Source organism: Xenopus laevis, chromosome 5L, assembly GCF_017654675.1.
Source record: "Xenopus laevis strain J_2021 chromosome 5L, Xenopus_laevis_v10.1, whole genome shotgun sequence".
NCBI lineage: Eukaryota > Metazoa > Chordata > Amphibia > Anura > Pipidae > Xenopus > Xenopus laevis.
Genome location: NC_054379.1, coordinates 138,944,768 through 138,961,418, shown reverse-complemented (window position 1 = coordinate 138,961,418; position 16,651 = coordinate 138,944,768). Strand labels below are relative to the sequence as shown.

Below are 16,651 nucleotides of genomic sequence, written 5' to 3'. Positions count from 1 at the left end.
GAGTATCTGCGGCCCTTTGCTTAATTTCTGTTGCACTCTCTCTCATTTTCTCTGTCGTCTCTGGGGGACACAAGGAACAAATGGCTCCATCCTCCAGGAGGCAGGACACTTGATAGTAATTAATTAAGAGGGGGTGCCACTCTATCTTAACCCTTCCACACGGTACTCATCCCTTCAGTTTTTCAAGTGTCCTGCTCAATCTACTCCTCTGAAGATTCAGTCAGCAAGAGCCGACACCTTGATGCTAGACAGGAACAGGGCTCCCTGTATCCTTAGGACTAGCCTCCTTCGTTGGATAGCCACCACGGTCAGACTAATAGCCCTACCAGACTAAACAGACCAACCAGGCAATTCCTGCAATCTGGTAGTAGGGCAGAGGGCCTGGGCAGACAGCAAAAACTGTAAGTAAAAGCCTGCAATTTGGGATGGTACTTACAGGGTCCCCAAGGTTGCTCTCCCCTTCTCTCCTCCACTCAGTGGCATAGCGGACCCTTCTCTTCAAGGCCCAATATGGGGAAGAACTAGAGAAGATCATCTCACAGGCAACAGGCGGGAAAAGTATGTTTCTCCCTCAGTCCAATAGTAGATCCATCTCATCCTTCAGACAGGGAAATATTTTTTGAAACCAAAGTGGACGTTTTGCAAGACGAAGCAACTCACCACAACGCTCACAATTTCTGTCTAAGCCAGGGGAAAAGAGCCACCCGCCATGGAAGACCAACAAGCCTCACACTAAACCTTCAGCCGACAAGTCTTCATCAACATGATGGGACAACCCGTCCGGAGTTGTGGGAAACTATAGGGGGCAAGTTACTACGATTCCAGGAGGTGTGGAGTCACCATTCTTCGGACACCTGGGTCAACTAAATAATTTCCGAGGGGTATCACTTGGACTTTCTTTCCATTCCCACCAGGAAATGCATTATGTCCAGGGTTCCTTCCAAATAGGCATTTCTGGAATGCGTCACAAAAATGGAGGAATCTGGAGTGATAAGGCCAGTATCACCTTCAGAGCGATTCTCAGGTTTTTACTCCAACTTTTTCATAGTCCCGAAGAAGGATGCATTCAGGCCCGTTCTGGATCTCGAATATCTAAACAAGTTAATTCGCTCAGTCCTCTTCAAAATGGAAACACTGCGCTGCGAGGAATGGAACAGTCAATTTCTCATGTCTCTAGACATCAAAGATGTACCAATTTGGCCCCCACACTACTGCTTTCTTCATTTTGCTTTCTCAAACAAACACTATGGGGCAGATTTATCAAGGATCGAATTTCGAAGTAGAAAAAACATAGAAATGCAACCATCGAATAGAATCCTTCGAATTCAACGTTGGAGGGTTTATACATCGTACGATCGTATTCCGATCGTAGAACAATCATACTCCGATCGTACTTCGAATTGAAAGATTCGAACGATTTTATCGCACGACCGTAAGATTTTCCCAAAAAATCCTTTCACTTAAAAAAACCTTAGCAAAACACACAGGAGGTCCCCCATAGTCTAAACTGCAATTCGGCAGGTTTAAGTTGGTGAAGTATTGAAGTCGAGGTTTTTTAAAGTGACAGTACTTCGATTATCGAATGGTCGAATAGTCAAACGATTTTTACTTCGAATCGAAGTAAATTTGAAGTCGTAGTATCCCATTCGATGGTCAACGTTTCCAAAAAATTACTTTGAATTTCGTATTTTTTTACTTCGAAAATTTTCTCGAATTAATTTTGACCCTTGATAAATCTGCCCCTATCAGTTTGTGGCCCTGCCATTTGGACTCTCATCAGCCCCCAGAGTCTTTACCAAACTGATAGCACTAATAGCAGCAACCTTACGGCTCCAGGGGATTTCTGTAACACCCTACCTGGACAACCTTTTGCTGAAAGCCAGGACGGAATAGAAAGCAAAGGACAACCTGAACAAGGCTATTTCACTCAGAATTTTGGCTAGACCATCAACTGGTCAAAATACAATCTTCATCCCAGTCAGCAGATGGCATTCATGGGACTCAAGTTCAACACAATTACACAGATGGTATACCTTCCCAGGGACAAGCAGATGAGAATCAGGGAGCATGTCTGTCTACTTCTTTACTCCCAGAAGCCCATAGTCCACTTCGCGATGATGGTACTCGGGTTCATGGTATCATCCATTGAGGCAGTACCATTTGCACAAATCCATCTGCGCTCCCACCAGGCCAACATCCTGTCAGCATGGAAAGGGGGATCTCTATCTCAGTTTTGTCGATTGTCCTAATGAACAAAGGAGTCCCTGCAGTGGTTATGTCCCTAAAATTTGTCAACAGGCTAATCCTGGGCGACACCGGAATGGAATGTGATATTGACAGATGGCAGTCTGCAGGGCTGGGGAGCAACCTGACCGCACATAGTCCATGGTCTCAAGAGGAGTCCAGACTGCCAATAAATATTCTGGATTTGCAAGCAGTAAGGCTAGCACTTAATTGGTCACACCTCCTCCTAACGAAACCAGTACAGGTGGCGTACATTAATCGGCAGGGAGGAACGCGCATCAAATTGGCACTAGCAGAAGACCAACAAATCTTGGGCTGGGCAGAGCTGAGCGTGGCAAGACTGTCCACCATCCACATACCAGGTGTGTCCAACACACAGATTCCTCAGCCAACTGGATCCAGGGGATTGGGAACTGTATCCAGAAGCGTTCTCGGTACTGGAGAGACGCTGGGGGAACCACAGATCGATTGAAAATGGTTATGGATGTCATGAAAAGTACCAATATTCTTTGCCCGCTACAAGGACAAAACAACAGTGGGTGTAGATGCAAACACAGTGCTGGAGATTAGACGTGGCGTACGTCTTCCCATGTTACCGCGGGTTCTAAAAAAGATCAAACAGTCCCATGTCACAGCAGTTTGTAATAGCTCCTTACTGGCCTCGAAGAACTTGGTTCTCAGATCTCCAGGAGATGTCGATGACACAACCAACCCCCCTTACCTCTCAGGGCTGACCTCCTTTGCCTGGGCCGCATTGTTCACCACAAGAAGAGTGTGCAAATTAAGCGCACTCTCCTGCAATCTTTTTTTTTTGGTAATTTTTGGTTTTCCACAACGGCACGGTAGTGTTACACATGATTCCTTCCTTCTTACCCAAAGTGGTATCTGCATTCCATGTAAATCAGGAGATCATAGTACCATCCTTGTGTCCTGATCCCAAGAATGACAAGTACGACTTATCCATATGTTGTCAGAGCGCTACATTGGTATTTGGAACGATCCAAATCATTTTGTTGATCTCAATCCTTGTTTGTGTTACCATCGGGCCCCCGTCGAGGACAGGCAGCAACAAAGAATGTGGATCAGAGACCATACAGCAAATCTACCTGGCCAAAGGAAAAATCTCCACCAGAGCCCATTCTATGAGAGCTATGGCAGCCTCCTGTGTGTGACACAATTCTGCTTCCCTGGATCAGATCTGCAGAGCTGCTACCTGGTCCTTAGTGCACACATTTACCAAATTTTTCAATACTGGCATATTTTCTTCGGCTGAGGCTTCCTTTGGCTGCAAGGTACTGCACTCGGTAGTGCAGTAACGTGTCTCCTCAATAGTAAGTTCCCACCCTGCTGTTCTGGGGCTGCCTTAAGTCATTATTCATTCCCTGTGTCCCCCAGAGACGACAGAAAACAGGATTTTTGTACTCACAGTTAAATTTGTTTCTGTGTAGTCGATAGGGGGACACAGGGCTTCCAGCCCTTCTGATGAGTTCGACCACATTGGTCGCGATTGGGAATACTCCCTCGGTTACCTATTCTGTCTATTTTAGTGTTATTGTTCTGGTTTCAGTAGTTTCTTTGGTACAACCTGAAGCGAGAGAACCGTGTGGAGGGGTTAAGCCTGAGTTGCACGCCCCCTTAATTAATTATCAAGTTTCCTGCCTCCTGAAGAGTGGAGCTTAACCTCATTCGTGCCCTGTGTCCCCCTATCGACTACAAAGAAACAGATTTAACAGTAAGTACAAAAATCCTGTTTGTTTTGCCTGTGGCTTTTTTGAAAACTGGTGTTGATCTTTAAGTGTAGAGAGGCCTTCAGCCTTGTGTTTTTATATGGTCATGGAACTCCTCAGTAACTTTTAATATTGTTATATTTTTACAAAAGGTGGTACGTTTTTCACTATATAATATTTTTAAGGTTACGGAAGAGTTAGAGAAGATGATGAAGATAGTGATGATGATGGCTCTGATGAAGAGATAGATGAATCTTTGGTAAGTATTCAAACACTGGACTGTGCTCTTGGTGTGACCGTGGGGCCATTATTAAGTAAGTTCCAAAAATTCACTGGCACTCACAGCTGGTTCAAGCAGGGAAAAACCCTTGCGTGTTTATTTGCAGTTTGTGCAATGTTTCAGGGTTATACCCCTTTATCATGCTTGAACCAGCCATGAGTGTCAGTGAATTTTTGGAACTGTCTGTTTGGGAGAGTGCCGATCTCTCCATCACCGTGCACCAGGTGTTATCCTTAGAAGGGTACAGGGTGTACGAGTGGGCCATACATTACACCATTATCAAGTAAAACACTCTTTAAAGGAAGGTGTGGCTTTTGTCCCTTCGAGATTAGAATAAACAGGGGTTTCCCATTTGTTTACTGCTGAGCAATATGATTTGTAGGTTTGTTTTTCAGTCTCCTGCCTCCACCTGACTCCCTTTCTCACCTAGGGCATTGGTAGTTGACTATTCCACACATAACAATCGCATGGTTACCATATCAGGAGCTCTTTGTATAATTAAAACCATTAATATGCATACTAGATTTCCCCTGGCATTCAACAAAAGCCCAACCTAAATTCAGATTTTACACCACATACAGAATCTTTTTACCAACATCTGTTTATTTTACTCTGCTCCTACAGGCTGCTCAGTTCTTGAATTCAGGAAATGTACGGCACCGGTTGCAGTTTTACATTGGAGATCACCTTCTTCCCTACAACATGACCGTGTACCAAGCAGTACGGCAGTATAGCATACACACAGAAGAAGAACGTGAATCTACAGATGATGAAAGTAACCCTCTTGGAAGAGCTGGAATTTGGACCAAGACCCATACTATTTGGTAAACTCTTTTATACAGTTTTGAAGTCCTTCATTTAGTCAACCTCTAGGAGACATTGGGTTAAAAGGTAGTGAAGGTACAAGTACAAGCTACTGTTTTATTATTACAGAGAAAAAGGAAATAATTTTAAAAAATTTGGATTATTTCATTATAATGGAGTCTATGGGAGACAGCCTTTCTGTAATTTGGAACTTTCCTAATAACGGATCCCATACCTGTATACCCATTTTTATGGGTAAAACGTAGCAGAGTTAAAACTTCTGACTGAATAATAGATGCCATCTAGAAGATGCAATATTGGAATGCAATTTCATTTGAAACCAGCCGTCTTTTATCTGCACAAAAATTGATTCTGTTCCATTGCTTGGAACAGAATTTTTTTTTCTACAAAGTTACTGCCACTGACTTAAGTGACAACTTCATCTTCATCTTTTGGGGGCAACACCACATAGCTAATTTCCACAAGATAAATTATGCAGCCACTGTGTGCCCTTACCAGCTGATTTGGCTTCAATTCACCCCATTCTTTATTTTATTAGCATGTTACTGTGCCATAGATTGAGTGAATCAGGCTTTCATTGACCAAAAAAATGTACAAATGTCTCCCATCAAAAATAAATTGGAATAGGTGGTTATCACAGCTTTGCACCCCTGGAGCACTTTAAAAATTCTAGGGAAACTGGGAAACTGCTACAAGGATTGTTTAAAGTGTTTTATCAAATGAAGCAACTGTTTAGTACTGCCATATTATCACTATTATAGCTTGCTAATTGAGTTCCAACATCATCTGCACTGATGTACACGCAGTAACGGAACTAGGTGGGGGCGGGCCATGCAGCCGGGCCCGCCCCCACCCTCATCTGTGTGATTTTTCTCTGCGCCTGCAGCCGGATCTGCCAGGGGGGCCCTGCGGGGGTGCGGGCCCTGGCCCAGTTGCACCCCCTGCTCCCCCGGTAGTTACGCCCCTGTGTACACGAAACATCTCGATACACCCAACTCGGTACAATTTTCCTATACTAATGAATCATATTACCAACTTTAATGTACAGGTCTAGTTGTATTGATATGTTTGCTATTTCAGTGTTGATGTGTGGGCTTCATATAGTCTGAGCTATGCGATGGCCTTTCTGTTTTACAGGTACAAACCTGTAAGAGAAGAGGAAGAAAGTGCGAAAGATACGGTAGGGGGCAAGAGAGGACGTGCCCAAACAGCACCCACCAAAACCTCTCCAAGGAACTCAAAGAAACATGATGAATTGTGGCATGGTAAGGGCAAGAGACATGGATGTTCTGTATTCTTTGTATGCTGGGTTTTTCTTTGAGTAAAAGTTTAATTAAACTCCAAGCATGAACGTTCATACTTAATGGATACAATACAAGAGTTTGTTATTTTACCATATAGGAAACTGACAATTTAAAATGTTACACTGCACATGGGTAGAGATAGTAATCTAAATCTGTCATTCCAGTCATAATCATAAATTTTTGTTTGGATTAGTGTTCATAGATTACTAGAGTGTTATGCAATGTACATTACTTAGCTTATGTTCCTGCAGGCAAAGTGTTTTCCTGTATAATTCAATCTGCCTTCGTCTAAATGGAAAATTACTACCAGGGTAGCAGACAGGGTAGTCGGAGAGAAGAAGTTCCTTTACAACAGCAAAGCAAGAAAAGGTTCCTAATAGGGATGCGCCGAATCCTTTTGCCTGGCCGAACCAAATCCTAATTTGCATATGCAAATTAGGGGTGGAACGGGATATCGCATAACATGGAAGGAAATGGGGGTTTTTTTCCCCTTCCTGTCCCTAATTTGCATATGCGAATTTGGTTCAGTATTCGGCTGAATCTTTCATGAAGGATTCGTGGATTCGACTGAATCCCCTAGATCAGACCTGGAGGTATTTGGATTGGAGGAGCATGGTTGGAGACAGAAAGAATGATAGTTTATTTTTAACAGATTAAAGCAACGGTTTGTGTGCTTTTGTTACTAATTTACAGTATATGTAAACTTATTTCTAATATTGGCTTATATTACTGCAATCCTTTGCTTGCATGAGGTTTAAAGATGAGCGCAAATTCTGACAGAATGCAAGTACTCTAGAGCAGGGGTCCCCAACCTTTTTTTACCCGTGAGCCACATTCAAATGTCCCTGGAGTGACAAATAAGGGCCGTGATTGGTTATTGTTGGCCCCTATGTGGACTGGCGGCCTACAGGAGACTCTGTTTGGCAGTTAATCTGGTTTTAATACAACCAAAACTTGCCTCCAAGTCTGGAATTAAAAAATAAGCTCCTGCTTTGAGGCCACTGAGAGCAACATCCAATTGGTTGGGGAGCAACATGTTGCTCACGAGCTACTGGTTGGGGATCACTGCTCTAGAGCATATGCTGATAAGCAAAATGCATACATTACTGATTGTTTACTGAACTAAAAGTGTTGAACTAAATATAAAGTAAAGGGCACAAACAATAATTAAAGTTAAATTTATTCCAGGTTGGAATTTTTTTTGAAATGTGAGTACATAGAATCTGCAGAGTTTACAAGGAAGCAATACTTATTGGCTACATAGGTTGTATATTATTCCTGTCAATGCTTTGGACAAATAATGGTGGATTTTGGCAGTCTGTATAGACCGAGAACTATGCGCACTCCTCGCCTTTTATTTAAAGAGCTCACTCTATCAGGAGTTACAGCAAATTCTTCATTTTACATATTCGTATCTTAAATTTGAATTTCATCTTTTAATTTAATTTTAACCAATGTGTTTCGTGGTTGTTTGAGAAATGTGCAATTTCTACATATCTGTCAATTACATTTTCTTTTCTTGTCTTAAGATGGCGTTTGCCCCAGAATTTTAAACCCTTTAGAAACGTATCTCCTCTCTGGGCCACCTGAAAATATTACCTTTGATGACCCATCTTTGGATGTGGTGATCCTCTTACGGGTTCTCCATGCCGTCAGCCGATACTGGTATTACCTGTATGATGTAAGTTATTTCTCCACCCGTTGTCAAACACTTCTGAATTAGTCTCGATTATTAGGAAATGATGCAGGGGCTCAGTTTGTGGCCCATCAGCTATTCTTTTAATGTTGCTGCAAAATAACTGATTTTCTTTTCCAGAAATCATAAATGGGACTATGGGGCTTTAAAGGGGAACTGTCACTAAAATTAAATATAAGCTACATCATACTGAAATAAGAACATTTCTAAATACAATCAATTGTATCTTCACTCCCTCTCTCTGCACCTGTTTCTCTTCATTCTGTCTTCATTCAGGAATTTGGTGTCAGATGAATGATCTAATATATCTTATAGGGGGGCTCCTTTTGCCTAGAAGATATATAAGAGCTCACTCTATTAAAATCACTAGAAATCCGGTCTCTCTAAATGCAGAATTATTGCAAAAGGCAGTTATTTTGTTTTGTACTGGAATGAGTTATTTGAGTGAGCTCTAATACATCTTTTAGGAAAGTAGCCCCCCTATAAGATATATTGAATCTAACTGTCATTGACTAGCTGACACCCAACTCCTGAATGAAGACAGAATGAAGAGAAACAGATATTGAGAGAAGAATAGTGAACATAAACTTGATTATTTCAGAAATGATGCAGAATATTTAATTGTATTTAGAAAGTTTCTTATTTCAGTATGCTGAAGCTTATACAACATTTTCATTTTCGCGATAGTTCCCCTTTAAGGATTTTGCTTGTGCTAACACAAGTAAGTGTTTTTAATTATTCTAATTCTTCCTGTCTTTTCCCAGAATGCTGTTTGCAAAGAAATTATTCCTACATCAGAGTTTATTAACAGCAAGCTAACTGCAAAGGCGAACAGACAGCTACAGGATCCTCTGGTTATCATGACTGGAAACATCCCAACCTGGTTAACAGAGCTTGGGAAAAGCTGGTAAGAGCGAAACCATCTGCACCTGCCAAACTTACTGTATTCGTTTAATAATCATGAATTTTCCAACTGTTGCCAAATTAACAATGCATCTGTTTCTCTTTGCAGTCCATTCTTTTTCCCATTTGATACTCGGCAAATGTTGTTTTACGTAACTGCATTTGATAGAGATCGGGCTATGCAGAGACTGCTGGATACCAACCCAGAGATCAACCAGTCAGACTCTCAGGACAGCAGAGTAGCCCCAAGGCTGGATAGAAAAAAAGTAAGTGAAAGCAAGAAGTGCAACATATTTATGTTTGGCAAACAAGCTATGCAAGGGTGTATTAAACACTGAACATTGCCTTTCTTAGCATGGATACAAAGTGTTTGTTTAAGATCTAGAAAGTCACGTGGTTATTAATCGGACAAGTGACTCATCCTGAGGATTGTATTTCAGATTGCGAAAGTTAGTATTCGGTCTAAGGCAGGTAGCCCTCTGTTTAAAAGCGGTTGTTTTTTTCCGAATTATCTTCAGTCTATATTGTTTATAGGTTAAACTGTCTCCTTGTAGCATTCCTTGTAGCATTCCTTTTAAACAAGGCGGTATACTGCCCCTTAATCAGCAAAAGCTATGATTTTTGTTCTTTCTAGATCTTCTCCCAAGATGGCATTTTTATTAGGGGCAGTAAAAATACATCACTTTGAACTTTGTTTAGACACTGCGTTATATTATTTACATTTTATTAATATCAACCTTTATTTCACTTCTGGTCCCAATTTCTCAATCTCTCCTAATTCAATTATGTCACTCAGTAGGTGTAGTGTAATGAAAGTGCAAAGCTTACTATATGGCTGGTAACCCATAACAACCACGCCATGAGTTTCTGGATTCTATAATGTTTGCTGCATTACCCCACATATTCCTCTTTGCGATAGAGCTTTGCAGCTTACATCTTTCATATTTTTCCAGCGCACTGTGAATAGAGAGGACCTTCTGAAGCAGGCAGAGTCTGTGATGCAAGACTTGGGGAGCTCACGGGCCATGTTGGAGATTCAGTATGAAAATGAAGTAAGTTCTCGTTTGTTTTGTCTAGCCAGTATTTTCTTTCTGTTATCAATGACAACCAACCAATGACTTGTTGGCTAAAGATTCAGGCTGGGCCAAGCAGGGCTACTATACCTCAATATCTTTTGTATTAGTATTTGGGACAGGCTTGTCTTATTAGCCTAATGTCTTGTTCCATGCAGCAGTCTAATCTGCCCTGGCAGGGAGGGGTGTTTGCATGTCCACCTCCATAAGATGGAAATTATTTGTCTGTGTCTGGAGCTTTTGCTAGAGGGCAAACCTCTAATAAAGCCTGGCTCTTGAGCACATGGTCTGTAAAAGCTGTCAAGCTCTCAGTCCAGAGGGATAGCTCAACATATGTGATACAGTACCAGACATGTTGATTTGGACTCAGTAGAGATAAATCCAAAAGTCGCACTAAAAGAGGAACATGCTTGTGTAAATGATAAAGACTTTCTGGCAGGACTGAAGGTGGCCATAGGTGCAAAGATCCGCTCGTTTGGCGATGTTGCGAAACGAGCGGATCTTTCCCCAATATGCCATTAACAGGCATGGCTATGTCGGGGGTAATCTGATTGTTCGGCCGTATGGCCTAACAATCAGATTACGATGTGCCATGAGCTCCGGCGGGATTGGTCGGGTCAAAAGCAAACCTGACCGATCGACCAAACGACCGTTCTCCGCCGGACGAAAGATGTCGGCACACGCCACACACGATCCGAAAATCGTACGAATCCTCGATTCGTACGATCGGATCTGTGTGTCTATGGCCACCTTAAGTTGATTACCAGAAACCCAAGCCATGTTCATGATAAAGTCAGGGGGTAGGGTTCTTAGTGGGGAACTATGGCATAAGTTTAGGCTGGTGACACACTCTATATGATGCTGGGGAGATTAGTCGTCCAGCGACAAATCTCCTCTTCTTCGGGTGACTAATCTTCACAAAATGCCTTCCCACTGGCTAGAATATAAATTGCAGACTGGGTGACACTTGAATCGCTTCGTTTTCCGAAGTTGCTGAGGAAACTTTGGACGACTTTGGAAACAAAATCGATGCGAGTGCCATCCCGCCAGCGATTTACATTCTAGCCAGTGGGAAAGCATTACAGGGAGATTAGTCACCCGTAGAAGAAGAGATTTTCCACTGGGCAACTAATCTCCCCAGAATCTTAGCGTGTGTCACAACCCTTAGTGAAAGCAGGGAGAGTTTCTGAGCTAGTGAGTGGCTATGTACAGGAAATTGGTAACAACTTTACCAGCAGCATTACATTTAAGAAGTTCATTTTTTGTCCAAGTTACTTGGAAAAAATAATTAAAGAGATACTGTCATGGGAAAAGATTTTTTTTAAAAAATGAATCAGTTAATAGTGCTGCTCCAGCAGAATTCTGCACTGAAATCCATTTCTCAAAAGAGCAAACAGATTTTTTTATATTTAATTTTGAAATCTTACATGGGGCTAGACATTTTGTCAATTTCCCAGCTGCCCCTGGTCATGTGACTTGTACCTGCACTTTAGGAGAGAAATGCTTTCTGGCAGGCTGCTGTTTTTCCTTCTCAATGTAACTGAATGTGTCTCAGTGAGACATGGGTTTTTACTATTGAGTGTTGTTCTTAGATCTACTAGGCAGCTGTTATCTTGTGTTAGGGGGCTGCTATCTGGTTACCTTCCCATTGTTCTTTTGTTAAGGCTGCTGGGGGGGAAAAGGAGGGGGGGTGATATCACTCCAACTTGCAGTACAGCAGTAAAAAGTGATTGAAGTTTATCAGAGCACAAGTCACATGACTTGGGGCAGCTGGGAAATAGACAATGGTTTCTATTTCTTTTAATAGCAAGGCACTTAGTGGTATTGCTATTTTTTTTTTTTTTGTTTTTTTTTTTTTTTTTTTTTTGCTCCTGAATGTTTCTCGTTCAGCTGATTCTGGATGAATGACTGACTGTACATATTGTTGGAGTGATAAGTTCTCAAACTGCTTTGTACAACAACTTATATTTGTCACCTCCAGGTTGGGACGGGACTGGGACCTACTCTGGAGTTTTATGCACTAGTATCTCAGGAATTACAAAGAGCTGACCTCGGCCTTTGGAGGGGGGAAGAAGTAACACTCCCCAATCCAAAAGGTAATTTATACGTTTGGGAAAATTTGGGTGGTAAATGATTGCAATAAAATACAGATACAGTGGCTGAAGTCCCATTGATAGCCCTAACTGCTGACTTTTAAGATGGTAAACTAAATCATATTGGAAAGTAGTAGTTTCTTAGCATATTATGTATGTTTATAACTCTTTATTAAAAACAATTCAATAGTTTCTCCAACTGAGAAACTGGAATGCCCCACCCTTAGGGGCAGATTTATCAAGGGTCAAATAAGAAGTAATGGGAGTTTTTTTGAACTCCCATAACTTCGAAATTAGAAAAAAAAAAGGACAGTTTTTAACTTTGGGTGAATGACTGACTGTATTCAACCCATTCGAATAAAAGTATTAGCGCATTCGATCAAATTCGAAACAAAATATTTGCCCCAAAAAACTTTGATTTGTCAAAGTCCACCAAATGACTCTAAATAGGTTTTAGGAGTTCCCCCATAGGCTAAAACAGCAATTCGGCAGGTTTTAGATGGCGAATGATCAAAGTCGAAGTTTTAAATAGATAGTACATGATAAATTTCAATATTCGAATAGTCAATTTTTTTTCAAATTGAATTTTGGCCTATTCGATAGTCGAAGTACACAAAAATAGCTTGAAATTCGAATTTTCACTTCGATCCTTGATAAATCTGCCCATTAATGTATGATTTATGCACCGAGTTGCTGCTCTCCTCACAGCATAGAAATAACAAGCAACTCTATATTTGGGTTTAACTTTAGAGGTTATCTAAGATGTCATAATATTGCTGCATTGTATGACTATTTAAAGGAACAGTTCAGTGAAAAAAATAAAACTGGGTAAATAGAGGTACAAAATTACTACAACAATTAGTTAGCCAAAAATGTAATCTATAAAGGCTGGAGTGAACGAATGTCTAACCTGAATCTGACCAATAGAAAACTGAACAGTTATGTTCCCCCCCTTTAGTTGCTTACTGACTCACAGAGTAGAGAGCTGTAAAGCAGGAAGTAGTGTTATGTTAGATATCCAGTCACTTCAGCCTTTATACATTACATTTTGGCCTACTAACTATATTGAAAACATTTTTTATTTTGCACAGCCTATCTATTTACCCAGTTTCATTACTACACTGAACAGTTCCTTTAAAGGGATACTTCACCTTTAAGTTAACTTTTTAGTATGCTGTAGAATGACCAATTCTAAGAAACTTTTCAATTGGTTGTCCTATATTTTTAATAGTTTTTAAATTATTTGCCACCTCCTTCTAACTCTTTCAAGCTTTTAAGTAGGAGGTCACTGACCCTATCTAAAAAACAAAAGCTCAGTTAAGCTACACGTTCCTTGTTGTTGCCAATTTTGCTTACTCGTCTTTCTATTCAGGTCCACTCCTATTCATATTCCAGTCCCTCGTTCAAATCAACACATTGTTGCTATGGAAATTTGGACCCTAGCAACCAGATTGCTGAAACTGCAAACCTGGAAAGCTGCTGAATAAAAAGCTAAACTCAAAAACTACAAATAATAAAACCATTTTTATAAGAATATTGCTCTCTACATCATACTAAGGGACAGATTTATCAATGTGTGAGATAAGAACTCACCAGAGAAACTCGTTCACTTTCTATTCATTCCTATTGGATTTTTAGAATTATATTATCAGTGGAATTCACCATTTGATAAATATGCTTTTAAAAATCCCATAGGAATGAATAGAATAGTAAGTTTTTCTGTGGTGAATCTCACATGTTGATAAATCTGCCTTTAAAAGTTAACTCAGAGTTGAACAACCCCTTTAAGGGTTCCGTGATTTGCTGAATAACCCTAACCCTCTGCATTCTATTTATTTCAGGAAGCCAAGAAGGGACCAAGTACATTCATAACCTGCAAGGCCTATTTGCTCTTCCTTTTGGAAGAACTGCAAAGCCAGCGCACATTGCCAAGGTTAAGATGAAATTCAGGTTCCTTGGAAAACTTATGGCAAAGGCCATCATGGACTTCAGACTGGTGCGAACCCCCTTATCCTAAAACAATTTACTCTATTCTTAAAACTGCCTAAGCTTCAGTTGTGTGATTGATTTTTTTTCCCCTCCATACAGGTCGACATTCCTCTTGGTCTCCCATTTTACAAGTGGATGTTAAGGCAGGAATCCTCCTTGGCCACCCATGACCTGGTTAATATTGATCCAGTGGTGGCCAAGTCAGTTTATCACTTGGAGGACATTGTAAGACAAAAGAAAAGGCTGGAGCAGGACAAAGCACAGGTAAAGAGAGTGGTTTAATTTAAACAGGGATTACATTTGATAAGAGGGGGAAAAAGCATGGCACACGTTATATTTTATTGGAATCTGAAACCATGTGGCATAATCCAGTCTGGAGAAGGGTTGCCACCTGGCCGTTGAAATACCAGTCGAGGCCAGCATTACAAATTTACCGGCAATGCATTAGCCGATAAATTTGTAATCCCTATTGTTCCGCCTCGGATCCGCCCCTCTCAGCTCCCCATCTCACCTAATCCAAGCGCTGCAGTTTCTTCCTGGCCAAACCAGCTTTGAACTTTGTGACCCGCCCATGAAACAGCACAATCCTGCCTCTCTGGCCCCATCATCTATGTAACCGGCTGGTAGGGCCAGAACTAAAAGGTGGCAATTCTATTTGAGAGTGAGAATGTCAATAAATTTCCTGGGCATATGTGGCGCACACACGCGTAAACATTTTCTGAAAGTGTAGTGTATAGGAACATTTATTTATTTTTTAAGGACTTGGAATTGTGTAAAATCCTTGTATTTTGTTTCTAGACCAAAGAGAGTCTGCAGTTTGCACTTGAAAGCTTGAATATGAATGGCTGCTCTGTGGAAGATCTGGGGCTGGACTTTACTTTACCAGGGTTTCCCAACATTGAACTTAAGAAAGGAGGGAAGGATGTTCCTGTTACCATTCACAATCTGGAGGACTATGTTCGGGTAAGAAATGTATTCAAAATGTGTGCTGCTGAAGAGGGTGTTACGGGATGGATAAAATGTCACATACTTGGGTTGGTGACTTATAGCTGATGGCACTAAAAAGACAAATGAGCAAGGTCCATTCAGTGCAGGCCTTGTAGCTCTGTTTTCTCATTATTATCATTGCATCTGTATTGAGCTCATCATAGGATATATCTGGCTATACTAAAACAATTGCTATTATTTAAATCTATATTAATGTCCCTTTTGCAGCTTGTCATCTATTGGGCGCTAAATGAAGGCGTGTCCCGACAACTTGACTCATTCAGAGATGGCTTTGAGTCTGTTTTCCCTCTTAACCACCTACAGTATTTCTATCCAGAGGAGGTAGGTATTTTCTGTTTTATGGTATCATTTTATTTTACTTTATTTTGTGCTTCTGTTCACATGGAAAATAATGCATATAACCGAGTTAGACTGGTGGAAACCATGAAAGTGAATGTTTGGAGCCAAGTGTCTATATTATTATATAATAGCTAATAATAGTTTAGGGAACACAGGCTATATGTAATGTTAGGTTGTGTAAACTAACGTGCAAAACTATGTGCAATAAATTTTTTTAGGGTCAGAAAAAACTGCTGCAGGGTTACTAAACTAGGAATAAACTGAATCCATGTGACTTGCAACTTGAAAAGTAACTTGTATTTTTTATGTGGAATCTGGTATTTGTCAAAACATTATGGATATGGTCCCCACTACACTTATGAGCTGCCTTATTAATAAGCTCAACTGTACATTTTAAGCTGCCAACTCCATACTAAGTTTACAGCATTCTGGCTTGTGTATGAAGGCAGTCTGTTGACCAATATTTGGCAGGTAAGCAGCCATATATCTGAGACACATTTGCAAATCCTGTTCAATCATACCCTTGTCTTATTTATTACTCTCTGTTTTTCTCTAATAATAAAAGCCAGTTACCAGGTCATCAAGAGGCTGGGCTGAATGTTATTTAGGGTATTGGCATGTGAACATCATAAACGGTTTGTCTGTCTGTTTGCAGCTTTTAATTTTTGTTTCTTTGCAGCTGGATCAGCTTTTGTGTGGAAGTAGAGCTGACCCTTGGGATGTGAAAACACTGATGGAGTGCTGTAGACCAGACCATGGATACACACATGACAGGTCAGCAGTGATTATATCAGATATACTAGTTTAGGAAATTTACAAAAAAAAGGGAGTGAATGGGTTGGCTGGGCACTGTGTATGGCAATGCGTTAGGTGGTGCTGGTCCAAGGACAAATTGCTGCTTTAGTTTGTAACATTTTACAGAAGCTTCAGTTCACATTTGCTTGTTGAACATGTTTCTAACCCTTCTCATTTCCAGCCGGGCTGTGAAATCCCTCTTTGAAATCCTTAGCAGTTTTGATAAGGAGCAACAGAGACTTTTCCTCCAGTTTGTCACTGGAAGCCCCAGACTACCGGTTGGAGGTAAGCGTGTGCCCGTTTTTATAGACTTATATTTTAATATTGGGCTGGAGTTTGTATTTTTTATAGTAAACTGATCTGATGTTACATTAG

At 40.8% G+C, this 16,651-nt stretch overlaps 1 protein-coding gene across 9 annotated transcripts in view; it reads left to right on the top strand.

Moving 5' to 3' along the window:
- The window catches only part of trip12.L (thyroid hormone receptor interactor 12 L homeolog), an 85,777-nt gene that overhangs the window by 67,711 nt on the left and 1,415 nt on the right, over positions 1–16,651 (top strand). For all 9 annotated transcript variants that reach the window (XM_041563477.1, XM_018263944.2, XM_018263943.2 and 6 more), the window contains 14 exons: positions 4,157–4,230; positions 4,876–5,075; positions 6,214–6,341; positions 7,910–8,061; positions 8,841–8,983; positions 9,089–9,245; positions 9,933–10,031; positions 12,034–12,148; positions 13,987–14,141; positions 14,234–14,398; positions 14,933–15,097; positions 15,350–15,463; positions 16,161–16,255; positions 16,458–16,561. In XM_041563477.1, the coding sequence (XP_041419411.1) occupies positions 4,157–4,230; positions 4,876–5,075; positions 6,214–6,341; positions 7,910–8,061; positions 8,841–8,983; positions 9,089–9,245; positions 9,933–10,031; positions 12,034–12,148; positions 13,987–14,141; positions 14,234–14,398; positions 14,933–15,097; positions 15,350–15,463; positions 16,161–16,255; positions 16,458–16,561 (1,866 nt within the window). The remainder of the gene's footprint in view (positions 1–4,156; positions 4,231–4,875; positions 5,076–6,213; positions 6,342–7,909; positions 8,062–8,840; positions 8,984–9,088; positions 9,246–9,932; positions 10,032–12,033; positions 12,149–13,986; positions 14,142–14,233; positions 14,399–14,932; positions 15,098–15,349; positions 15,464–16,160; positions 16,256–16,457; positions 16,562–16,651) is intronic.